At 40.1% G+C, this 26717-nt stretch overlaps 1 protein-coding gene across 1 annotated transcript in view; it reads left to right on the top strand.

Annotated features, from left to right (window-relative positions):
- Positions 1-26002, top strand: part of shc3 (SHC (Src homology 2 domain containing) transforming protein 3) — a 35096-nt gene extending 9094 nt beyond the window's left edge. Inside the window, exons 2-13 of the mRNA XM_040053322.1 lie at positions 1295-2034; positions 6274-6344; positions 16177-16240; positions 17386-17505; positions 18982-19035; positions 19326-19377; positions 19456-19585; positions 19719-19866; positions 21315-21399; positions 21486-21677; positions 23742-24067; positions 24207-26002. Of these exons, the coding sequence (XP_039909256.1) occupies positions 1405-2034; positions 6274-6344; positions 16177-16240; positions 17386-17505; positions 18982-19035; positions 19326-19377; positions 19456-19585; positions 19719-19866; positions 21315-21399; positions 21486-21677; positions 23742-24067; positions 24207-24335 (2001 nt within the window). The 5' untranslated portion in view covers positions 1295-1404 and the 3' untranslated portion in view covers positions 24336-26002. The remainder of the gene's footprint in view (positions 1-1294; positions 2035-6273; positions 6345-16176; positions 16241-17385; positions 17506-18981; positions 19036-19325; positions 19378-19455; positions 19586-19718; positions 19867-21314; positions 21400-21485; positions 21678-23741; positions 24068-24206) is intronic.
- Positions 26003-26717: the final 715 nt, after the last annotated feature.

The following is a 26717-nucleotide window of genomic DNA, read 5'->3' as shown; positions in this document are numbered from 1 at the left end:
TGTGTTTGTTTGAGTCGTATCATTCATGCAGTTCAGCCTGGACCAGTTGCTGGGTATTTTAGAGTGGCTGTGAATCTGTTTCTGCTTCATTGTTGAACTGTTTCCTATTGCAGATTGTCAACATTTTTAGGCTTAAAAAAGTAAAATTGCTTTAGTCTTTATATATATATAATTGATGCTCGAATATAAATAGCTGTGGAAATAACTGGTGGTAGATTTTGGTGAGTGGTCCAGGACTGATGTCTGCTCACAATATGCAATTATACTTGAACATGGGCAATATATTAATGTTTCACCTATTTCCAATCATACTAAAATTTTGCAATATTGCTTCTCTTGATGATTTATGAAGATTTCTTTTGCATCATTTTAAGGTGAATCTTTATTTTTCTTTAAATAGAAATGTCTATTTTATTTTTGTGCCATAAGAATTTGACAGGCGCTTCGATTTAGCTGTGAATTGAAAGGATGTTTTCATTACATATTTCACTTCATTTACTGTCATCTAAGTGATTAGTTTATGGTGTGTCATCCTTTTATCAAACTTTTATTAGGTCGTCAGTTTTATGGCACTGTTCAAGACGCAAATTCCAGCAAAATATGAATGATTACTTCACGAAGTTACTAAGACAATCAAGTTACCTCTCATCCCTCATTTCCTTTTCACAGAAAAACAAATAAGGAGAAAAGAATTATGGAGAATGAATATGAGACTGGGGAATATAAAAATTGATTGGTTCTAGTGTGCTGTAAGTGGGAGGTTTTTTTTTTTCCCTCTCCCTCCAACAGGAAGTGATTTGCAGTGTTCAGCAAGCCTTTTGTTGAGAAGGTTTTCTCAGATCAGTGAGTCATGCTTTAGCTCTGAGCCGGCAGGCAGGCAGCAGTCAGTAGAGGGTATTTGCTCTTCCCTTGCAGTGTCCGTGATCATCAACAACACAGATCTTTTTCTGTTCTTAACTTTTTGGATTTTGAGCTAGAAATCAGCAGCAGCGTCACCGCTGGAAACTAAAAGCTGCACCACAACACTGGAAGCCTTTTAGAGACCTTTCCATCCTTTCCCCCCCTCCCTCTGCTTCAGTGTTGTTTCCATGGATTGTGTCTGTATATTTTTTCTCTGACGGATTGGATTGCAGCTCTGGATTTTACAGAGAGCAGATTGGACTTTGGCGACAACAGCAGCAGCAGCAGCAGCTCAACACAACCACCACTGTAACCTCAATAGAGAAAATTACAGTCAGGTGGCCTGTGATTGCTAAAAAGGCGTTTGCTGCCTACCGTTGCTGCTATGTTACAGGAGAGGGTAATCAGCACCGCTCAGCCACGTCTGCCAGCACGCTTGTGAACGAGGCAGGCTGTGCGTGTTGGTTGGTGGAGAGAGGGGAGAGAGCAAAGAGAGAGAAGGGTATGCTTCACCGTACCAAATACAACCGCTTCAGAAATGAGTCAGTAACATCCGTCGATGAGCTTCTTCACGGCCTGTCCATGAACCCCAAGGTCTCGGCCACCCCCCAGTCTGCAGCCGAGACGTCTTACACACCCCCGACTGAGGTTCAGCCCTCCTCCGCCACCGCTCCTTCCAGCAACCCCACCGGCCATGGGTCTGACCACCTGGAAGATGGAGGCACCACCCTCTGTACGCTCATCAACAAGGTGTCCAGCCTGAAATTCAGCAACTCCGGCAGCTTGCTCGGCATAAAGGGTCTGCCCTCGGCCGTTAAGGACCTGGCTGTGTCAAAGCTGCAGGGGGGTGGGGGATCAGGCTCAGGCAGCTCCAGTGGCCCGAGTCCCAGCGCAGCTACAGCGGCAGCCTCTGGTGCGGGTGTCTCTCTGTGCAGTTCGGCCTCCCATTCAACCCCCTGTTCACAGCTGGAGCCATCTGTCAGCATGAGCAAGAAGAGCAGGCTGGATGAGCACCAGCCCAGCGGAGAGGACTGGAATCCAGGTGGAGGCGGTGGACTGGTGAGCAAACCCTCCAAAGGATGGCTAGACTCAAACGAGAAGATCTCTGGTCCCGGAGTCACATACATTGTAAAGGTTGGTGGACTCACTCTTTCCCCTCACTCGTTTTGTTCTTTGTTCATCCCAGTCATTTTCCCATTCTCTCTTTTCTTTGAATGAGTCGAGTTTTAGCTACCTGCAAGTGGGGGTGGGTGGGGTGGGAATAATGTAGTTTCTCACAACATGCCCTTGAGTGGGTGTATGTAGGCTGGGTGAAATAGCAGCAACCGGAAAACTGGCACTGAATAATTCAGGAAAAAACGAGAAGGTCACCATTAAGGGGAAAAGTAGAGGAAAAGCTCATAACGGCAAAACAAAAATGTGAACATTGTGTAAGCATTTACATTTCTCCGATATTTTGGCCAGTCTCATGTATACAGAGAGGCAACGTTATGCTTTTGTAACCATGGTGATGAGTTATTTCTGTACATTGTGCACCTCTGTGGCTGCTTTAGCTTGCCAACAGTGAATGGGTTGAATGGGAAAAAATATTCGGAGCATCCTCGTCTTAACACACTTATCACTGGCTGCTGTTACTGTTGTCCAACCGTCGTACATCATTTAAAGGTGAGCAAGTTGGCGCACAACTACAGGAGCTGCGAATGTCATCATGCCGGCAATGAGTCACTAGCATAAGGAGTGATGATGCAGAGTCCTGGCTCTTTAAGGTGTGAAAGGGGGGGGGAGAACATTTTTACTGGGTGAAGTAAAGGAATAATTTTGCTATTTTTTTCTGCCTTGTCTTGTACTGCAGTGCAAAGAGAAATGCAGCTTTTTGGAGAAAATGAAAATTGAGGCCATCACTGCCAGGGGAAATGTGTTATCTTCCAAATCAAGTTACGATTGCCATCATATGACACCTACTACAGCTAGCCCAAACAAAGCCTACAGTATCTGTGACCAGCGTGACGTTCCATTAACTGCATTAAGGCAGAGAGCACTTATTTGTCCAGTCAATGCCACTGAAAGCAGCCACACTGTGAGAGGGGAAATGGGTCTGTCCTGTGCTCACCCTCCACCCCCAGCTTTCCCTGTGGTTTGTGTCCCGTGTGTATTGAGTTCAACGTGGTGTTCTGCTCACAGCACTTTTAATTAGCGTCATGTGGTCACTCCTCGCACATCACGCACCATTACCCCCAAGCGGCATTGACTGACAGTGGTGCTGTTTACACTCTCACTTTTATCTCGTACTAGTGTTGTGTTTTTAAAAAATAGAAAAAAAGAAAAGAAATGCACATTAGATATGATAAGGTTTTCTGGTAGCATATTTAACAGGGGTCTTTCCTAGTATTTCATTGTGTTTTTAGGAAGGTCAGAGTTCAGGCTATATGCATACCACTGTCTGTGTTCTGAATCATCCAGGTCACGAATGATTGAAAAGAAGGCAAGTAGACTTTTTCAAGTTAATGAAAATCAAGTTGTCGTTTCTTCCAAGTACTCAAGGCTAGCACAAGCCTACCACTGTACTTACAGGAGCAATATGTGACAAATACTAACAGAATAATATGTATAGAATTGGTTATACTGTATAATATGTTCACATAAACAATAAAAGAAATACAGAATAGTAAAGCTGTAATTAACCGATCACTTTCTACATTTCTTAGATCTGCTTTCTTTGCATTTCAGAACCAAATAACACTGATTGTTTGCAAAGCTGATGTGGCAAACGTGTGCTTGGCCACCTGATCAACATAAATCCAGTCCTTTATATTTATTAAATTATGTTATTATTCCTGACCGCATTGCCGCATTGCAAAAGTTGTATCCCATAAATGTTTTACTGCCTAAAACCCCCCCAACGATTCTTACATGATTATTTGATTATTAAATTCAATTGCAACCAATTAATTATTCTTTTTTATTGATCACATGCATTATTTCCTGGACCTGATTATCCTGTCTAGACTGTACAGAAGCAATACAGTCTCAAAGCAGTCTGTGTAAAGTTGCAACTTTTTATCCACCGATTCCTGTTTTTGGACACAAATGTTCCCTTTTTTCATGATTCTGAACATAAATATACAAACATTTTCACCTTTAAAATAGGGGAAAGAAGCCACACTTGAAGGTGGGCGTTCAGTTGTCAGGACGATTCCTCCCAAGAGTCTCAAGAAAAAACATGCTGCAGACACTAAATATACTTCATGTTAAAAGAGTAGTTTAAAAATTGCGCATGCTGTCATGAAAAGATGGGGCAATTTGTGTTCGTGAGCACAAACCAATGGATTTTTCGCACTTTTCATACAGAAGAAATTTTTAGATAATGCACACAATAAACACCGTAGCAAAAGCAGGTTTAGACAATGCAATATACAGTATGACTTCAATATTTAGAAATGTTTGAAATTAATTACAGTTTGTATTTTTTTTTATCTAGATCACTTGGAAACCTAGTTATTAATCCGAAATTCAGTTTTAGAGTTTTGGTTATGTGCGTTCTTATACAACATAAGGGAATATAAACCCTGCGTGAGCTCAGAATAGAGCTCTGCTAATTTTAGAAGTGCTTGATGTATTTTTGGCCCTGCTAAAGCACGCACTTCAAACACACCCTTATAAAAATAGAGAACATAGGCAATTTGAGAATGTCATGTTGACAAAATAATATTTTTGCTTGAGCGCAAAATGCTGCGCAGAAAGACACAGAGTTATAAAAGGAAATTTATGATTGTAACAAGTTAGTTTCTTGAACTGGCTCTTTTTAAAGGCCAGAGTGGAAACACTGATGTGTCTGGAAGTCTGTTTTGTTTACAGAGAAATTCAAAATATGATTTTAAAAGTGATGGAACTCATCAGCACCAAATGTTCCTGGCCTGTGCATGATCTGTTGCAGTCTGGTTCTGGAAATGATTTGATTATTTAAAAGGAAACTTTTAATGGTGAATAAACCTTGACTTGTTTTATTTCTAAGTTAGCATCAACTTTGGCTTCATTAAATTTAACTTTGTAAACTTCTTCTATGGCTGGATGCTTTTATTTTTAACTAGAAAACCATCCGCTTGGTCATGAAACAAACTGTTGTTGTAATTTGGGTGTCGGCCTGCCTGCAGCTCTTTTTTTTTTACAAAAGCATACATTGAAAAATAATTATTTTAATTTGTTTTGTTCAAAAAGATCTCAGATTTCACCATTATCTTTAATTATACTACATAAATACTAGCTGGCTACTTTTTTGGGTACACCTGTTTAACTTTTTGTCCTATATAATCACGCATTTAGGCATCTAGACATGGTCCAAGAGACCTGCTGAAGTTCAAACCGAGCATCAGAATCATAAAGAAAGGCGATTTAAGTGACTTTGAATGTGGCATGGTGGTTAGCGTGAGACAGGCTGGTCTTAGTATTTGAGAAACTGCTGATCTACTGGGATATTTCCACATCACCATCTCTAGGGTTTATATATCAAATGAGCAGCAGTTGTTGGTGAAAATGCCTTGTTAATGTCAGATGTCAGAGGAAAGTGTTGTAACTGCTGTGAGCTGAGAGGGAGGCAACAATAACTCAAATAACCCTTTGTTACAGCCAAAGTATGCAGAAGAGCATATCTGAATAGCAGAAGACCACACTGGTGCCACAGCTGTCAGTTAATAACAAATAACTGAGGCTACAGTTAACACTGACATTAAAATCGGACAACAGAAGATTGGGAAACTTTTGTCTCTGTTTCTGCTGCAATATTTAGATGGAGCACAGCGACAGATTGGTGACCTGTCCAGGGTGTACCCTGCCTCTCACTCTATGATTGCTGGAATAGCCTCCTGCCACCTCTGAGGAATGTTTTCAGCCACTCACTGAGTCTATTCCTCAAAGAATTAAGACAGTTCTGAGACCAAAAGGTGGTCCTACCAGGAGTTAGCAAGATATAGCTATTGAACTGGCAAGTGAGCGTTTAAAAAGTTAGAGAAACTCAATATTTTATTTCCTTTCCAAACAAATACAATCTCTTCATCTCAAACTTAATATTGTTTTTTTTTTTTTCAGAGTAGGTAACGATAACTTGACTTAAATGCCCCCGCTGCTTTTGAAAGTCATGCATGCGTCACAAGTTTTAATAACTGTATCATGCCTGATGTTAAACAATGGGTCCATTTCTTTCCTTTCTAGAACAAGCCCCTAGTGTCAAAACTTGTGTGTGTGGTGATTTTGTATGCTCTTAAAGACTGCAGTAATTTTTTTTTTTAGGCCTTGAAAGGTAACACAAAGATTTGTTTTGTGCATAATGATGTGTAGTCTTTGTTTATTTCACACAGGGTTTTCATTCTTACTTTGCAGTATCTGGGCTGTATAGAAGTCCTGAGGTCGATGAGATCCCTGGATTTCACTACAAGGTCACAAATAACAAGGTATGTTCACACATTTATATTTCTTCAAGGACAAGACAAGTTGAAATTAAATGGATTCTTGCTTATGATGAGAGTTTTTAATTTGATAAAATACTTACACAGACACACACACACACACACACACACACACACACACACACACACACACACACACAAATTGTTCAGCAATGAACAATTTCCACATTTAAAACTATTTAAATCCATTACTTTATTTCCAATAAACAACTGAAACACATCAATGGCAAAAGGATGTGGGGGTGTCAAACATCCATCCCTTCATTCGCTTCCTCTTGTCCTTTTCAGGGTCACGGGTGGCGCTGGGGCCTATCCCAGCTGTGGTGTCAAACATGTTCAATCTAAGTAAAACAAGGTTAAAAAAAAAACACTTTTAGGTAAAGACATTTAAGTACATGTCTTAAGAAAAATAAGTGCAGCAAAGAAATGCCACTGTAATAACTTTTTCCTGTAAATTTACTGTCAAAACAAAACAAGAACAAAAAGATAGAATATGTCATGGTCCGGAGTCTGTGACTCCGTGTTTATGTTTAGTTTATTATTATTCTGTGGTTTTGGTTATCTTGGGTGTTTGTACTCTTCTGTTTCATGGTTCATGTTCCTATGTTCTGTGTCCCCCAGTCTGTGTTAAGTTGATGTGTTATGTCATTACGTGTATGTGTTTCCTGTTTTACTTTGAAGGTCCGTGTCTGTTCTCAGTGTGTTCAGTTTACTTTTCCCCTGTCTCGTCAGGTCGGATTACTCCCAGCTGTGCCCTCCTTTTGTGTCTCATCCCCTCGTTATCCTTCTGTGTATTTTAACCTCGTGTCTGCCTCTGTTAGTTGCTGGTTCGTCTGTGTTGTTTCCCCTCGGTCTCCCTGCATCTCTCCATGTGTATTTCCCCGGACCTCCCTGCATCTTCGTTTCTGGTTTGTTTTGTTAGTTTTACCCAGTTTAGGTTCCAGTTTAGGTTCCAGTTTCATGTTCCCAGTGCCTTTGTTGTTTGTATTTCCTTCGTTAATAAATACTCACCTGCACCAGAGCTGCCGCGTCCTGGTCCTAGATAATTCCACACGGCTTGCCCCGGCAAACCGTGACAGAATAGAAGAAAATATTAACAATAAAATGCCATATCTTTATTTTTATCAGTTACTTTTTTTTACTTTGATGATTTATAGCAGGCCCCGGTTTTATTTTTCCTTTGTAAGAAGGTTGTATAACTGACCAAAAAATGTAAAAGTTGGAAATCTATGCCCTCTTTTGCATTCTTCAGGTTTCCCAAAGCCTTCCAGTGAGCCAGATTTGACCTTTTGGTATGCTGGGTCTTGGTCCCAATGCCAAATGTTTGTCACCACCAGTAAATACTGGGGAGGTTCACTTTTATAGTAGGCTGAACCCAGGTTTTATCCACATCAGCAGTATTTGCATATTTTCATTGTCAGATAGTATTGAAGATGTGGTTTCAGCACCAGTATTCATATGACACCAGACCTAAAATGATATTTCACAATCCTAATTTTTATGTCATTGTTATTGAATTGACATTTTGTGCTGTATGATAAAAATAATAAATTCATAATAATGGATTAAATAAATAAAGAAATTAACAATTTTTAAAAAAAATGAAAAATGATGCTATAACCGTATGTTGAATATAAAGAATACTGTGAAAGTGTAAGTGCAACATCTGGTTTCTGAAAAGTGAACCAATTTACAAACACATAAGAAAAGTAGAAAAATACATTTTATGATCCAACCGATGAAAGAGTGCTGAATAAGCAACCTCACATGCTGAGGTTAATAAAACTGCTCTTTCTTACATCTGTTGGTAGGAATTACATACAAGTGACTAACTTAGATAGCAATTATTACTGAACCTTTAATGTGATTTTTTTTTTTTTTTACCAGTTTGGTTTCTATCTAAGAAATAACATAGCATAGCATAACAATCATAGGACAATAAGAGATTAGTCACTATTAACAAAATATTTTGTATATTCATTTCAACTGTCAAACTCATTGAAAATTAAAAAAAAAAAATGCATCCAAACATTTGCTGTCAGTATCTAGAAAAATATTGCTGAGTAGTTGCTTGTGGCCAAATGTATTATATCATTAAACTTCTCACTAATAGATGCATTGATTTTTTTGTATTAAGCCAATTTTGTATTAAACAATATTTGAACAAAATGTTCACCTTCTACCATGCCTTACATACCTGCACAATGAAACTTGCATGAAGAAAATGGTACATTTAAAAATGTAACACTTTAAGGATATATGACTTTAGAGTGCATTTAGGATGCACATTTTGTTTGCATGGAATTTTCTGCCTCTGAAATCCTTGACCGATGTGCAGTGAGGCAAAGGGCGGCGGGCGAATCGGTTCGTGTCATGTCTACTTTTCTGCTTGACTTCCTGAAGTTGGTAACATTAGCTAACACACAGTAGCAGGCTTTCTCTCCTTCTCTCTGCCACTGTGTGTTTGTGTGCTTATGTTTCTCTCTAATATGGAGAGGCATGGCAAAAAAAGACATGCAGAGAGAGACGTGTTCAGATTTCTCTTCAATGCATTTCAAGAGTATTTGTAATATATCCTATTGTGCAAAACAAAACACTGCAATGCTGGGTTTTGTTTGTTTGTTTTATTTAAATCTCTATGAGCCAAAGTCATTTTATCAAAATGTAATTATATGTAGTTTTTTGGTTAAACTTTCAAAAACTGTGAGTTTGGAGCAACAGTATCAGTAACTTCCAAATCCAAAACAAAGCTCACGCTCATGCTAGCAGTTCTGTTCACCTTATATTTATTATATTTATCATTTTGACTTAGCACGTTAGCATGCTAACAAATTAAAACTAAGCACAAAGCATAGTTGAGGCTCTCAGTTTATGTTTCCATTTTAAAACATTTTAGCATAGAATGTTGTGGCAAATCCACTAGCCAAAAAAATGGATCGGACATCAATTGGAGAAACGATAGTCTTTATATAAGGCTTCAAAAAGGGGAATGTACAACAAATAAACTGCTCGACATCAGAGCAACATATAATGGCTTCCCAAACTTTCTTTGCTAGCTAAAACCCCAGAGTAACTTTCGTCTACCACAAAGGATTCTGGGAAACGCAGTTTCTAATGAAAATAACTGTTAAATGCTCCCTTTTAGCAGAAAATTAAATCTATAATTAACAGCCCTCACTAAACATGTGACTAACACTTAAATCACTTACAAAATAATCAAAATGCTGTTATCAAACAAAAACTGCAATAAAGTTACAACATCCTCCCCCCCCGATGAACAATCTGTTCATCTAAAGCTCTAGGTTATACAACAACTGAATCGGTCTTCTTAACAGAGTCCCCGTTGTCGTGCGAACTAAGCAAGATCTAACAAGACCGTCTCGACCAGGAAACATTTCTTCAATTCTTCCAAGTTTCCACACTTGTCTGGGGAGGTTGTCATGCCCAATGAGCACGACATCCCCTAGTTTTAGGGGTGTAGGCTTTGAAGCGTCACAGCAATGAGTTGACTTCAACTCCAACAGATAGTCCCTTCTCCAGGTGTTCCAGAAGTTGGTCATAAGTTTCTGCCTGTATCTCCATCTCCGAGTAATATCCTCTTTGTTAGGTGTCAGATAGTGTGTATCCCTTGGGATTGACTTGGGTGATAGAGATGTCAGTCGTTTGCCCACCAGAAAGTGGGCTGGAGTAAGTGGTTGCGGTACATTTATCTCATTATGCATAAAGGTTAGAGGCCTAGAGTTCAGAGTAGCTTCCACTTCTGCTAATACAGTGCACATTTCTTCAAAGTAGAATGAAGCTCTACCTAACACCTTCTTGAGGCAGGTTTTCACCGATCTGACATGACATTCCCAGAATCCACCCCACCAGGCTGCTCTTTCTGCAATGAACTTCCAAGTAATTCCTCTTTCCGAAAAAAACTCCAGCAAATGTGGGTCTTTAATTGTCTTCTACAGCTCCTTCAAATCTTGGTCTGCTCTTTTAAATGTTCTGGCATTGTCAGAATAGATAACTCTGCATAGTCCTCTCCTGGCAATGAATCTTTTCAATGCCAGCAAAAATGTCTGAGTAGACTGATCTGACACAAGCGCTAAATGGACCGCTCGTGTCACAGCACAGGTAAATAGGGCAATGTAGGATCTTTTCACAGAATCCTCTGTTTTCACATAGAGTGGCCCAGCAAAATCCATACCTGTAACTTCGAATGGTGGTGACTCGGATATTCCGTCCCTAGGCAAAGGTGCAGTTAGCTGATGCCCAGCTTTTGCCTTAAACCTCTTACACACAGTGCATCTGGTCACAATGCTCTTAACCAGCTGCTGAGCCCGGATGATCCAATATCTCTCTCTTATTTGTACAAGAGTGTCCCTCACTCCTGAATGCATCACCCTTTTGTGACAGTCCTGTATCAGCAGTTCTGAAAATCTGTGTGTGTTTGGCAGAATCCAAGGATGCTGCTCTCTGAATGTGAAGTCCGACTGCTGCAGCCTGCCTCCAACACTAAGCAGCTCATCTTCATCAAGGAATGGTTTCAGTTCCTGAATCTTACTGTCATTCATCATAGGTTTTCCTACTTTCAGTCTCTGGACCTCCTGGTGAAAACTGTGATGTTGTGCAACCTTAATCCAGTACTTCTCAGCATCAAGAAGCTCATTTGCTGTCAGCTCACCTCGCGTTTTTGCATTAGCTATGAATCTCCTAATCCATGCTGTCACTCTGAGCACTCTCTTCAGTTCGCTGTAACTCTCAAGCTTCAGTATTGGTTCACAGATGTCAGAGTCATTAGCAGCAAACTGCATGGCTATTTGATAACTGGATTTAAGTTCTACATTCATTTCGTCTGAAATGTTTTCATCTTCAGACTCAGGCATCCGATCTTCTGATACAAGAAAACTAGGGCCATTCCACCATAGCTGGTTTTGTAGTAGGGCCTCCACTGAATGTCCTCTTGTGGGCAGGTCAGTGGGATTAGCTTTCCCTGGGATGTGTGACCATGAAGATGGACTCGTAAGAGTCTGGATCTCAGTCACTCGGTTTGCAACAAACGGTTTCCACCTTTGTGCCGAACTGCAAATCCATTGCAAAGTGATCATGGAGTCAGTCCACATTTTTATTTGGGCTTGCTCCATCTTCAGCGAAATGATCAAGTTGTTCGCCAATCTGGCCCCAATCACGGCTCCCATGAGTTCCAGACGTGGCAACGTCATTTTCTTTAGGGGAGCCACCCTGGCTTTAGATGCGACCAAGCTCATTGTCGTTTCTCCTTCTCGTGTTTTGCCTTGCAGATAGGCCACAGCACTGTATGCCCTTTCACTGGCATCACAAAACACATGTAATTCCAAGCCATCTTTGCTTTCTTGTTGCATATTGATTTGGTACCACCTTGGTATGGTGAGCTGGTGTAACTGAGTAAGCTCTGAACACCACTGTTGCCATTCTTGTGCCAGATCTGGTGGCAATTCCTCATCCCAAGAGAGCCCCCTCTCCCACATTGCTTGGAACATGCACTTGACCCTAATGGTGAAGGGGTTCAGAAACCCAAGTGGGTCATAAATTCGTGCTGAGGACTGCAGCACGCTTCGTTTGGTTCCTTTCTTCTCTGTTAGAAGCCTCACTAGTGAACTAAGGTCAAAGGTGAAATCATCAGGCTCTGGCCTCCACACTAATCCAAGCACCTTTAATGCTACTCCATTCGTCTCAGGTGCCATCATGTAGTTTGTGGAACTCTTCTCCCATTTCTGCCTCAGTTCAGCTGAGTTTGTCATCCATTTGCAAAGCTCCATACCAGCAGCCGCCAGTATTTCTTTGGCATTCGTCGTTATGTGATACGCCTCTTCCACTGAGCGTGTACTTGAAATGAAGTCATCTACGTAAAGTGACTCCCTTATTGTATTCACCACTTGTGGTTGGCTTGTTTCATATTGTTTTAGATGTCTTTGAATTGTCGCTGCAAGCAGAAACGGGCTTGGTGTAACGCCAAACACCACTCTCGTCATCCTCAGAATGCGCAGGTGATCATTCACTTCTCCATTCGGTGCACCTGAGAACCACAGGAACCTGACTGCATCTCTGTCCCTTTCTGCAAGACGTATTTGCAGGAATGCTTGTTTTATGTCTGCCAGAAAGGCGATTTCGTGTTCCCTAAATCTAAGGAGAACACTGAGCAGATCTGGATTCAAATTTGGGCCCGTAAATAAGCAGTCATTCAGCGACAGACAGCCTTCTTCATGGGACGATGCATCAAAGACCACTCTTAATTTTGTAGTTGCTTTGTCCTCTCTCAGCACTGCATGGTGAGGCATATAATACATTACAGAATCTGTGCTGCTGTTTGGTGTCACTTCCTCTGCAATGTTCTGGTCCAAGTAGTCCTCCACCACTTGATTATACCTGCTGAAGAGTGTGACATCCTTCTTAAATCTTTTACTCAGACCTTCCAGCCGTTTTTTGGCAACTCTGTAGTTGTCTGAGAGCTCTACCCTTTCTGGCTTCCATGGCAACTCCACCTGATATCGTCCATCTTTAAACATAGTCGTTCTCTCAAACATCTGCAGAGCCTCATCATCTTCTGGGTTCTTTGTTGTCTCATTTGTAATACCCAGAGACTCTATTTCCCAGAATGCTTTCAGTTGCTTGGAGAGGAGTTTCTCTTCCTCACACGGAATGAACATGCAGGCTGCCTCTGTAACACTTGATGCAGAAACCGGCCCCTGAACAGACCATCCGAAGGTGCTCTCCAGTGCCACCAATGTTTCTGTAAGTCTCTCCACCCTTCCTGTCACGATCTGCCAATAGTAGTCAGCTCCTATGAGGACAGCAAGCTCTGGTTCCTCATTGGATCCTGGGAAGTCAGCCAGTTGTAATCCTCTTTTCTTAAGATCATGCTGGATCTGTTCACCAGGAACCTTCATTATTGCCGAGCACACTTGTGGGGTCTCCACAGCTTCTATTACAATACTCTGGCTAGGATCCCGGATATTTTGTAGCATAACCTTCACTATGCCGCGCTGTGATCTTGTGGGAAAGGAGGACCCAAATGTGTGTAGTGTCAATGTCTCTTGCCTTATTACTGGTAAATTTAGGCTCTTCACCAACGTTTCATGTATGAAGCTTCTTTGGCTGCCTCCATCTAATAAGCAACGAGCTATCCTTCTGCCTGACGGGCCTTCAATCCACACCTTTGCAGTCTGTAGCAACACAGTGTTCTGTTCACTTGGTTTCACTCTTACTGAATGAGGGAGCACAGAGGAGACCACTGCTTCTTCTGGTTGGGATGGGGCCTGTACATCCACCCTTTCACCACCGCACACAGCAACGTGATGTCTCCGTCCACATTTCTCACAGGACACATTCTTGGTCTTACAGAATCTTGCAATGTGTTTCTGTCCCAAACACACAAAACATCTCCCCATTCTCTTTAACTTGTCCTTTCTTTGAAGCGTGTCATTATTTGGGCAGTTTTGCGATTTGTGATCGTCACTCTCACAGAATATACAGGTGTTTTGTTTCTGGCTGGCTGTGTACAGGGCAGCAGTAGATTGTATGCTAGGCCTTTTAAACCTCACATCGTTGAACGGTGGCTTGTACAGTTTATTTTCAGTTTTCTGTGGGTTGTACGACTTTGTCATTTGCAGCGCTCTTTCCCTGCTCTGAACCTCCTTCTGTAGGAATGTGACCATTTCTGACACTTTCCACTCTTCATCTCCATTTCTCTGACGGCTGTATTCAAGAGCTATATCATCTGGAATCATCTTTAGCAATACTGGGCATAACAAGCTTCCGTAGCTTTCTGACACTACACCCAATGACTCTAAACTTCTGATCTGAATTTCACATTCATCATACAGCTGCCTCAAAGCATGCACATCAGAGGATTTTTTAACAGGTGTGAGGTTCAGCAGTTTTGACATGTGCGCACTAATTACTACATCCTTTCTTCCAAATCGGTTTTGCAGTAACTCAATTGCGTTGTCATAATTTTCATCTGTCAACATCAGTCCTGCAACTGCCTTTGCTGCTTGGCCAGTGAGATAGGTTTTCAAATAGGTAAACTTCTCTCTTTTGCATAGTGCATCATTGTGGTGAATAACAGCTTCATATTGACTCCAAAACTCCTGCCACAAACTGGCATCTCCATCATATTTGTGAATGATCAGCTTAGGAAGCTTTACCGATGCTCTCTGTGCCAATGAATGAGCAGAGCTAGCGTCACTCACCCTTTGATGCGCGGCTTGTTCGCGGCAATCCTCATTTCTCTTAATTATGCGCCGTGCACGGCTCTTGGACAGGATGATGCGCTCCTTATATTCCTCTGTGCTTTCGATCTCCATTTCCAGGTCATCCAGAGCTGTTTTACGTTCTATTTCACTATCTAAGGCATACAAGCTGAGCTCCTTTGCCGACAGCATTTCCAGTAATGCGCTCAGATGGTCAGTGTCCGGATCTGGTTTAGCCATTTCGGAGTCAATTTGATGTACAAGTCGTGTGGTAGCACCTCTTATCGTCCCACGTTTCCGTTTTGTTCTTTCCATTTCTCTCTGATGCTCGTCATCTGCCACTCCCGCAGCTTCGGCGGCCGCGGCTCCACGTAAGTCCTGTTCGCTCATTTCTCCCGGGTTTCGGCACCAAAAAATGTTGTGGCAAATCCACTAGCCAAAAAAATGGATTGGACATCAATTGGAGAAACGATAGTCTTTATATAAGGCTTCAAAAGGGGGAATGTACAACAAATAAACTGCTCGACATCAGAGCAACATATAATGGCTTCCTAAACTTTCTTTGCTAGCTAAAACCCCAGAGTAACTTTCGTCTACCACAAAGGATTCTGGGAAACGCAGTTTCTAATGAAAATAACTGTTAAATGCTCCCTTTTAGCAGAAAATTAAATCTATAATTAACAGCCCTCACTAAACATGTGACTAACACTTAAATCACTTACAAAATAATCAAAATGCTGTTATCAAACAAAAACTGCAATAAAGTTACAACATAGAACAAATGGTACTACATGAAAGGGACTTTGGGAGTTTGTATCCTTGGGGCATTATGAAAGTTAGGGGAACTCAAACATGTAAACCTCATGTTGGTCTTAGAAGAAAGAATTTATATTCTTTTTTTTTTTTTTTTAAATTATGATAGCTGACTGTTTTCATTATTAACAATTTGCCTTTCAAAACAGTTTGCACAGAGATAGAAAGGAACTAATGGAAACGGAAGCATATGACCCGCAGCAAAGGTCCCCCTGAAAATCAAACAATGATCATGCCATGCAGGCATGCCATCTGTGCCTTAGCCATAAGCATCATGGGATGCCCATCCCAATCATAAACCAAGCTGGTTGCACAGCTTTTCGGATGACGGGGTTGGTTGAAAGAATTGGAAGAGCTGTCATTAAACTTTATGCACACATTCAGGTTCCCAGAGGATGAATCATGCCAACTTTGTTGATGTGTCACCTACTGCTCCCGGGAGGTTCAAATTTTCAGTGCACTGCCACAAGGTTGATGTTGTGGTTTTGGAAACTAGAAAAACTATTTTGTAGATCTGAATAAAAAAACCAAGTTTCCATCAGCCTCCGCTGGACCTTGTGTTGCGTGCCAATAATCATTTATAAGCATGCTAGACTAAAATTTAAAGAAATGACAAATATGTCAAACTTGCTGAAGATTACTGCACTAACATCATCACTGTAGGCATGTTTGTGTGAAGAGGTTTAGTACCAAGTTGCAGAATACGTTTCTTGTGTATGATTGGGATGATTAGTTACTGCAAATACAATCCAAATTACAAGTTTGTCTTCTTCTTGCCCTCCTTCTAGGGAAGCCATCAGCCTGGTGTGTGAGGCTGTTCCAGGGACCAAAGGAGCTCTGCGGAAGAGAAAGGTAGCTTGCATGGATGTACAGAATGGGAGGGAGGGAAGAAGGATAAAAGAATGGCATAATCACTGGAAAAGTAATGCCCACTCCATGAGACCTGAATGTTAGTAAGACATACAGTAGCTGGAAAAATAGGAAATGGCATTACATATTAATTTACCCATGCACATTCTATATATAGTGTCCCATCTCTATGTTTCCTTTCCTTCCTTGGTTTATATAAAAAGAGAGGGGAAAATAAAGAGGGAGAGAGGGGGAGATTAGAGAAGAGAGAGGCTGAGGAGAGAAGAGGGAGAGATGAAGAGGTATGGGACTGTGTGCGTGGGTGTAGCTCCAGCCCACGATGCACTGCACACCGCACACAGTGCTTAGTGACTCATGTAGCGCACAATATCTGTGATTAGGACGCCAAGCTAGTGTGTGTGTGGGTGCGCATGTATATGACCGTCTGTATTCTGTGTGTGCGTCCACAGCCTGTGAGGATCTGTGTCTTAATGTGGGGTGTGAAATGAAGCATTGCTCTCCTCTCTAGAGCTTGTTCAAATGTCAGGGAAGAGTACATAACACAAAATCCAAGCAGGCTAGTTTTCTTCCTCTTAGAATCGATGTATGGTATAAGGTGCTGCTGGTTTGGCTGTGTGACAGACACACGCTTGTGACATCAGCTTCACGCTGAGAATTTTGAATGGGTTTTGACTATTTTTTTCTGGCTTCTTTGAATCCTACCTTTATCGGACATATCCTGTCCAACACTTTACAGTCCTGTTTGTCTTTCTTACTGACAAAACATCTGCCTGGATTTCCGTGCAGGAGGAGAGCACATGTTTGTGTGTTTGCAACAATCATGTTACCACAGATTTTATGCAGTTGCACTTCAGTTATGCATCAGTGAACTGTGTAAAGGAACTGTTTTATGTTTAAGAGAAAAAGCCAGCAGCTGGTTAGTGCACCTTTGCAGAAACAGTGGAAACTGCCCAAAGGAAACTAGTAGAGGTTTAAAAAAGTACCAGGACGCAAACAATTCCAGAGCCTTCATGTTTGTTGGGGAACTTCTAAGGTGCTCGTCTTCTGATTTTGTTACCTTCCAAGTCTCTATTCTAGGCTAAATCAGTTTTTTTTTATTTGTGTCTTATTGTGTCTGATCCTTACAGCCACCATCCAAAGCTCTGTCCAGTATTTTGGGGAAGAGCAATCTGCAGTTTGCCGGCATGTCCATCAACCTCAACATCTCCACAAGTAGCCTCAACCTGATGACCCCTGACTGCAAACAGGTCAGTCAGGATCTTTGTTAACAATTACAGAACATGTAGTAGAAATACATAATACTACTACTAATATTAAAACTGCTGCTTAAGACAAATACATCAAGGAAGTGAGTTGTTTTTTTTTTTTATAAGAGTTTTAGAGTTTAAGAGGCAAACAGACAGGAAGAGACTAGCAGGAATGTGACAACCAGAGACCAATAAAAGTCAAGGCAGTATAATCCCTGGCCATGTACCTAGTTATAGTTATTCCAACTTTGAGGGGAGTGATTGATCCACCTAACACCTAATATAGCTACAAGGCTACAAATTATGTTGCAGTTTCCCTTAAATGCTAGAACACCCCTCTAATCTTTGATTTGATTGTTTGTAGTTTCTGATAGGAAAAAGCAAGATCCTAATACATCCTGGTACAAAAGGAAATAGAAGTATAGACAACCACAGAAAACTGCACTAAAAACAAACTAAAAGCCGAACCCATGTGAAGCAATGGCATGCTGGAGTTCCCCTTGAATTGTTGCGTGGCCATGTAGTTCACCTAAGATAAATATTTAGGAGAATGAATTGTATTGTATTGTTGTTGCACCTCATGAATACGAACATGTATGTGAAAGATGTCTTTTACAATCCAACCCTACAAGCTAGCAAAATTAGCAACAAGCGGGTGTTTGTAGGCTGCTGGACAGCCTATCTAAGCAACCACAAACCAACTTTTAATGAAGTTTGAATAAAGCATGAGCTTTAGAAACCCAACGAAAAACATCAAACTATGAGAGTTCGATATGGAAAAGGCAAGTTATTGTTAGGCAACACTGCAGTTAATTAGCTGCAGCATAAATCTGTTCAATGTAATCTATTTAAAAGAATATCCAGAGATTTAGTAAAAACAAAAATCTGCAGGCAAGAACACAGCATTGAGTCTAAAATAGCAGTTTAGCAGTTCCTAGAATACTTCCAAGGAAATACCTGTACAATAACACGTTTTACACATGTCATGATTCAGACTGCAATGCCATGAAACTCAGGTTCTCTCCGGGTATCTGAACAAACAGCTGTTTCAACTGGCTGAACACAGTGGAAAGTGGGTTAAAGTTACCGACACCTTAATGAACTTGGAAACAGCTGGTGTAAAGACCAAAAAAAACCAACACTGGCACGTTGTGAAACATGCTTGAAACCTCAGAAATAACTGCATTTTATTTTTATTTTATTTAGCAATTTCACTGGAATGGCTCCATAGTATAGTGATTCTAACATTCACCTAACAAGTGAACGAAAGATAGGAGCATATTTTAGTTTTACTGCTAAGAAGTTTTAAGGGGATGAAGGGCAGCTTTTAAAGAATTATTTTTATAAAAGAACAGATGGTGAAATTCAAATTTTATCATTTCATCAGTACACATGAGAACATAGTGACTTCATGTATGCTTGTATGTATGCATTACCATGTGATAACACGTATGCACTGTATTTTCTTCTTGACAGATTATAGCCAACCATCACATGCAGTCCATTTCCTTTGCATCAGGTGGAGACCCTGTGAGTACTCAAATAACAGAATAGGATATAATTTTTTTAAAAATACTTGAAATTTGACTTTAAAAACACTACATTTTGTTAAAGATGTTTAAAAATGATCTTAATACAATTATAAGTGCTGTTTTAAGTACGGGCATGCTTTACACTGCCAATCAGATATTTTATTTTAATAGAATGTATTATAAAATTCTACACTATATCTTTCTAATTTTTATAATTCTGTTTGTTTTATTTTATAATTAGTTTTAATTACATCAGTGGTATTTTACAAGATGTATCATTCATTACAGGATACAACAGATTATGTTGCCTATGTAGCAAAGGACCCAGTTAACAGAAGAGGTGAGCATTCATTGATTAAACGCTCTGCAGACTTGCAGCGTCATGCTTATGAAAATGTGTTGCTGTGACTCTTGTCAGCGTGCCACATCTTGGAGTGCTCTGATGGACTAGCCCAGAACGTCATCAGTACCATCGGCCAGGCCTTTGACCTTCGCTTCCAGCAGTACCTGCAGTGTCCCTCAAGCAAGCTGTCGTCCACACATGACAGGTGAGATAAAAATAGCGCATCACAAAGTACCTGTTCACTAACACAAGAAAATATAGATGGTGATAATTTTATCAAATACAGCACAGCAATGCAGTACAGTGTTAAGTTTCATGACTGAAGAGTTTTTTTTCAGGGTATTAAACATGGAGGAGTTACCTTGGACGGAGGAAGAGGAGGAGTCAGCAGAGCACCCTTACTATAACAACATCCCCGGGAAGATGCCTCCCCCTGGAGGCTTCATTGACACCAGGCTGACCAATCAAAATGCAGATGGTTGCCAGGTACAGCTTAGTTTAACTTTGTGTTTCTTTTGTAAACAAACGTATACAAATTGATTGGCTATTTTTATTGGCAATTGGCAACTAATGTGTCGTCCTGTGTCCTGATATATGGGGAAGAAATCAGAAGGATATAAACAATATTTTCAAATGATACAAAATAATGTCACCTTTTTTTCATTGATGTTGTTTGACAGTTTCTGTGAGTATGGCACAATGCACACTCCATGACCAGAGATTCACCTCTTTTATATTCCTGTTATATTCCTTTCTAACCATGTTTCCAGTATTCTAGATTGTCAGTGTACCTAATGATAATACCTCTAAATTAAGGTGTCTTAAAAACTGTAATCTCCAATAGTTTGGAAGCTTATTCTGGCAGCTCTAATGGTCATGCTCAGGACACTTAGTCTTGTTGGACCCACTGCAGTTACATTGGTGATTTTGTTTACACATAGCAGTTGTCTGATTTTAGCCTAAATTGCTGGGTGCCATTTAGACATTTTTCAAGATCTCAGTTAAATGGAAACTTGCCCAATGAGATCCTGCTGAAATCATGAATATACACTCACTGGTCACTTCATTAGTTACACCTTACTAGTACTTGGTTGAACCCCTTTTGCCTTTATTTGAAAAAAGTAAACTTAATGTCATATTCCAGAAACCAAGTTGCGATTGAGCTTTGTGATATGGAGCATTTTCCTGCTGGAAGCAGCCATCAGAAGAGGGCACACTGTGGGTATAAACGTGGTCAGCAATAACACTCAAGCAGAATGAGTAGTTTTTGGTATTAACGGCCCAAAATTTGGATAAAAATATCCCCAACATCCCCACCAACACCACTGTAGCTTCGACTTCCTGTTTTTAGTTCACAGGAGTGTCCACCAGTGTGGTCTTCTGCTGCTAGATGCTCTTCTGCCTACCTTGGCTATAATGAGTGTTACTGTTGCCTTTATATAAACCCGAGGCAGTCTGGGCATTCTCCTCTGACCTCTGACATCAACAAGGAATTTAATCCTGAGTAACTGCTGCTCGCTGGATATTTCCTTTTGTTTTTGGACTTTTCTCTGTAAACACTGGACATGTTTTTGTGGGAAAATCCCAGTAGATCAGCAGATTCTAAAAGACTCAGACTAACCTGATTGACACCAACTACTGTGCCATGTTCTGAGTCGATTAAATCACCTTTCTTCCCCATTCTGATGCTCAGTTTGAACTTCAGGAGATCTCCTGGACCATGTTTGCATGCCTAAATGTATTGAGTTGCTGCCATGTGATTGGCTGATTAGACATTTGCGTCAACAAGCGATTCAGCAGGTGTGGCTAATACAGTGTCCAGTGAGTATATATAAAAAGTAAACAATACTTAAATGAGTCTTAAACCTTATCAACACATCATCATTTATTTCAAAATAATCTTAAATATCCAGTGTTTTTCTGCATGTCATTAGATGGGTCCAGGATCTGTCGATCAGACATATTACCAAGGGCGGCAAAGCTGGGGAGATGAAAGAAAGACTTTCTTCATGCAACAGGGTAAGTACATCCACTATGCAAGATATTCAGTTCTGCAACATTTTATGTCTTCAAAAGTATAAATGATTGTTTTTTCAAATCTCTAGGATCATTTGATATAAGTGGACTCCCAGAGACTAAAGGTCAAGCACCAAATGCAGAAGAAATGCCCACCTATGTGAACACCCAGCAGATCGATGCCCAGGTGCTCGCAGCTCTCCAGGCAGAGGCTGAAAATGTGACAAAGGGCATGGCAGCTGCAGCCAAAGAGAGCCCACAGAAGGACCTGTTTGATATGAGTAAGACTCGGTTACCTTGTATTAAAAAGTCAGTTCGTATTCAGATATCGGATTTGGAAGCACTGTCTGATTTATTTTTATGGTAAACACAGTTTAACATTTGCCAGTACATTTTTATTTATTTTCACTTTTTATCTTTCATGACTTTGATGAAAACATAATTTAATGCTTGTATGATAAAGCAGTAGAAAGAAGCTGAATAGTATCTGTTGGCTTCCTTCAGAATAATACTGTAAGATGACTAGAATCAGAGTTCGTAATTATAGAGGTTTCCCAGATTTTGTTTCTCAGTGACTTAAGCTCGGCGTCATAATAACATCATGTCAGTATGAAGACAAAAGGACGACTGTGATAATGGCAGTGTGTGGTTGTCCCCTTCCTCCTTCTAACTTCAGCTTTAGCTTTGCTATTAATACACATGGAAGATCAAAATCATACACATGAAGAAATCATGACACAAATTACATGTAAAGCATGAGCTGTGCAATTTAAATGTGAATGTTTCTTTTGGAAATTTTTAAATTCAGGCTTCAATGTCCACCTACTGTAGTTCTATAACAGTTAATCACATTTTAGTGAGTTCATGTTAATTGTTACCTTTTTTTTTTTTATCCAGGTAAAAGTCATTGAGATTAAAATCTATTTTCCAATAGAGACCTGGTCAAGAGGGCCAACAGATAACAATATAACAAGTAAAAACACAACAAAAACTAAAAAATAGCTGAAAAAATATATACATTGTTACTATTCTATTTCATAAATATTATATGTACAGTTTCTGAGCTGCTCCTCATCATCCAAACAAATGACTGGCTGACTCTGATTGGTTAAGTTATAGGTTGATACCTTTGTAGGCAGCTGACAGTCCAGCAGCCCTCTCTCTGTGACCCTGGCTTAGGACACCTTTCAAACCATCAGACACAAAACAGTGTCATCAGCATATCATCACATCAGTTTACATGCTATGGGAAACAGTACAGGCACATTCAGGGGATGTTTTGTATATTTGTCACATTTAAATGTTTCAGATCATCAAACCAATTTAACACTAGGCAAAGATAAATAAAGTAAATGCAAAAAATGCAGTTTCAAAGTGAGGATTTCTTTTATTAATACAATGGTATCCAAACCTACCTGGGCATGTGTGGAAAAACTGCCCCCTAAACCTAATAACTGGTTGTGCCACTCTTGGCAGCAAGAACTGCAATCAGTTGTTTGTGATAACAGGCAATGAGTATATTACGTCACTGTGGAGGAATTGTGGCCTCTGCAGAATTGTTTGAATTCAGTCACACTGGAGAATTTTTGAGTATGAGCATCCTGTTTACGGTCAGCATCCCAATCAAATTTATGTCTGGATTTTCACTCCAAAACCTTCATTAACATTAATTTGTGGCTAATGGCTCTCACTGTGAATTGCTGGAGTACCAAAGCCTACCAAAGCCTTAGAAATGGCTTTCTAGCTAGATTTTAAAGACTTTGTGTCTCAGCTGGTTCTTTAGATCATGATATGGTGCTTTTTGAGATTGTTTCGCTACCTACACTTTGTCAGGCAGGTTCTATTTAATTGATTTCTCAATAATCAGACCTGAGCATGGCTAGTGAAATTCATGTAGTTAATTCATGATTTAACAGTTATTCAAATGGGCCAGGTAGGCTTAGATAGTTTTATCCCCTTAATAAATAAAATCATTGTTTAAAAACTGCAGCTTGGATTTACGTGTGTTATCTTTATATGATAATATACACAATATGCAAAAAACCAAAAGCTCAAGAAGGGGACAAATATTTTATCACAGCACGGCGGATGGAGTATATTTGGGGAATGAATACAGTATGTGTTTCTATTTTGAGGATCAACTCTGTTGAACACTGAATTTAGAAAAATGAAGCTCATATATTGCAGTTATTGACAAAATCAACATTTGGTTTGTCAAAGTCAAAAGGAAGAAACACATTTAGATTCCGTTTTTGTCTATTTGATAGTTATGCTGATTTAAATTTTTAATTTCCTCTACCTACTTTTCCTCTCTTAACTCACCTTCACTGTCCTCATCGTGCCAGAGCCCTTCGAAGATGCAATCCAGTCCCAGTCCCAGCCGCTGTCTCAGGGACAGGCCCAGTCCCAGGTATCCGGTCTTCACAAGGCAGCATCCGTGGACAACTCGAGCCCTCTGCTTGTGCGCTCTCTGGCCTTCCGGGCTCAGGAGGAGCTGGAGGGCCAAATGTGGTACCACGGTAAAATGAGTCGCCGCGATGCTGAAAAACTTCTGAAAAATGACGGGGACTTTCTCGTCCGTAAGAGCACTACCAACCCAGGGTCCTACGTACTGACAGGCATGCACAATGGAATTGCCAAACACCTGCTGCTGGTGGACCCTGAAGGCACGGTAAGACGGGTGAGGGGGGTGTAGCAGGACACACGGAGCTTGATTCATTAACTCTTTTGTGAATGCATGAAAGTAAAAGATGAAACTCTCATTAGACCAAAGCAGACTCTGAATATCTGTCTTCCTTTTTCTTTTTAAGGTACGGACAAAAGATCACATATTTGACAGCATTAGCCACCTTATTGGCCATCACCGTGACAACAACCTGCCGATTGTTTCAGCCGGGAGTGAACTGTGTCTCCTACAGCCTGTGGGAAGGAAACAGTGATGCTTGCGATGCCTGACCGATAATAGGAAGCGCTAAAGTGGCCTCTCACTACGGAGCTTGAAGATGAAACATGAGTCGATGCTTCAAGGCTCAGTTCGCTCAAAGAGTTATTGAGACAAACTGATCTGCAGTTACTTAACCGGAGACGCTGGAAGATGCAGGAGTTGTTAAAGATGAAAAAAAAAAACAATAGAGAACTGTTATTATTTTGTTGTGATGACTGAAATGCTATATTTTTGACAAGACTTAGGTGCATTTGGACACAATATCTCGATTTGGTGTTTTAAAAGATTAAGAAAAAGACTATTGTTCTTGTAGTTTAGACAAAGCGCAAATCAAACCTCAAAGAGGTATTAACAAGAGTATTTTAGAATAAAAATCTGAAACTTTAGTTTTGTCTGTCAAGCACAACCACATTTCTACAGGAACCGTCGGCTAAGAGGTTGAGGAAACGGAAACGCTCTTTATAACAAAATTACGTTCGGAAAAACGTCCTTTAATCTCACCAACAGCGTGACAGCTTATTCGATTAGTCACTATAAGAAAAACCTAGCTTTTATCGGGGTTTAGGCCTGAATGTGTTTTTTTTTTTCTTTTCTTTTGCTTTGCAGTTGTCACAAATTGTTGGGTGGGGGGAGGGGGTGCAAACAGCCGCCCTTTCACAGTGCTGTCAATGGCTTTAACGATAACGTTTTTTATGAAGTATTTTCTCGTGTCACTGCAGTCGCATGACTTAAAATCAACCGTTCTCGTGGCCATGTTCGTAGACCTTGATACCCCTTTATTTGAAAGAGGTGCTTATGTATGCTGACACTGTAAAAAAAATAAAAATAAAAAAGACAAAAAATATATGCTTTTCAAACTATTTCCGAATTGGTTTTTCGCTGAATTATTTTAGGTGTGTAGTCGGTGATTAGTTTTGGGGCTTGCAATGGATATTCTCACATCTTTGATTCACATTTTCAGCTTTTTGTGAACCTTTAAAATCTTAAATATTATTATTACTATTATTATTTGAAGGATCTGAAACCAATAGCACAAAACAAAGTTAGGTCACTTAGTTCACGCGTGTCAGACGAGTGTCTTGCGTTTACGCCAAATGTTTAAAATTTTTTCGATCGTTTTCAGTTACTGTTAGTTTTTGATTTCTCAGTGTCGACATCTTATGATAAAAACAGTTTTGCCACAAGATGTCACCCTAGAGTTGGATAGTTACCCCTGTCAGTTGCATCTGCTTTGGATAACACTGCGTTTGAAAGGAAAATACAGCTTTTAAGCCAGTTTTTAACCATTAATTTTCAGTTTGCAATCCACTGTACGCTCTCACTCCTCTGGACAGTTTAGTATTTATGTTGTTTTTAAAAAGCTCATAGAAGTGGTACACAGCAGCACTGGAAACTGACTTTTTTTTCTTTTATTTAATGCTTTTATCCTTACTAATGTCAGGACACCGATGGATACCAAATGAATGGGGCATTGTATCTGATATGCACTGGATCACTTCAGTTGAACCCAAATCAGCATGTGTTCAATGAGTTTGACAAGACAGATGCAATGTAATATAATGTGCCTGTGTTTTGCTGCAAGAGGGAGTGTACAGTACATGCATCTCACAACCCACAGCACTGGGGTCCTTATGAAAATTATAAAAAAAACAACAACAAAAAAAAAAACATCCACCACATCCGTTTTGGGTTAATGTGTTTGATTCATTGTGTCCCAATGGAGAAGGACACAAAGAGAATTTTGTCATTTACTTTTGCATTCTCCACTTCTTTGCGACATAATTTCATCAAATCAAATAACTCTGAAGAAAGAATAATGTGCTAAATTATTTAAAAGCACTCTGCTAATGTAAAAAAAAGCTTTATTTCTAAAATCTGAATTTGTAGGAACACAAAATTCCAAACAAACAAAGCGTATATCAAAAGCAACCGTACTCGAATCTCGCCGAGGATCAGCTTTGAGACTTAAAGAAATGACCAAACTCCTCACTGGGACAAAAACTAAGAACATGGCGTCTTTCCAGATTTCTGTTGATGAAAATGTGCCTTTTATTTGTACAATGTTTGTTTTTAATTTCTCCTTTCTCTCTTCCTTCAAAGTGCAATAGCTGATCTTCAATGGGGCATGCCTGTTCACTAGAGGTTGTGTTTTTGCCCTGCTGCGTGTTGCTGCTTGAGACTACTGTTCCCTCTCACTATCTGTCTCCCACCCTCCCTCCCTCCCTCTCTATTATATATTATAAATGTATCATTTCGAGATTCTAAATATAAATCTTTGTCAGAGGAAATCACACAGAAACTCACTATTTTGGGACAGGTATTTAAAAAAAACTGGGGGGAAAAAAGGAAATAAAAACATAGAGACAACAAGTCCAAA

This window comes from Simochromis diagramma, unplaced genomic scaffold (assembly GCF_900408965.1).
Source record: "Simochromis diagramma unplaced genomic scaffold, fSimDia1.1 OVJJ01000596.1, whole genome shotgun sequence".
Lineage (NCBI taxonomy): Eukaryota > Metazoa > Chordata > Actinopteri > Cichliformes > Cichlidae > Simochromis > Simochromis diagramma.
This window is presented reverse-complemented; position numbering and strand designations above follow the sequence as displayed.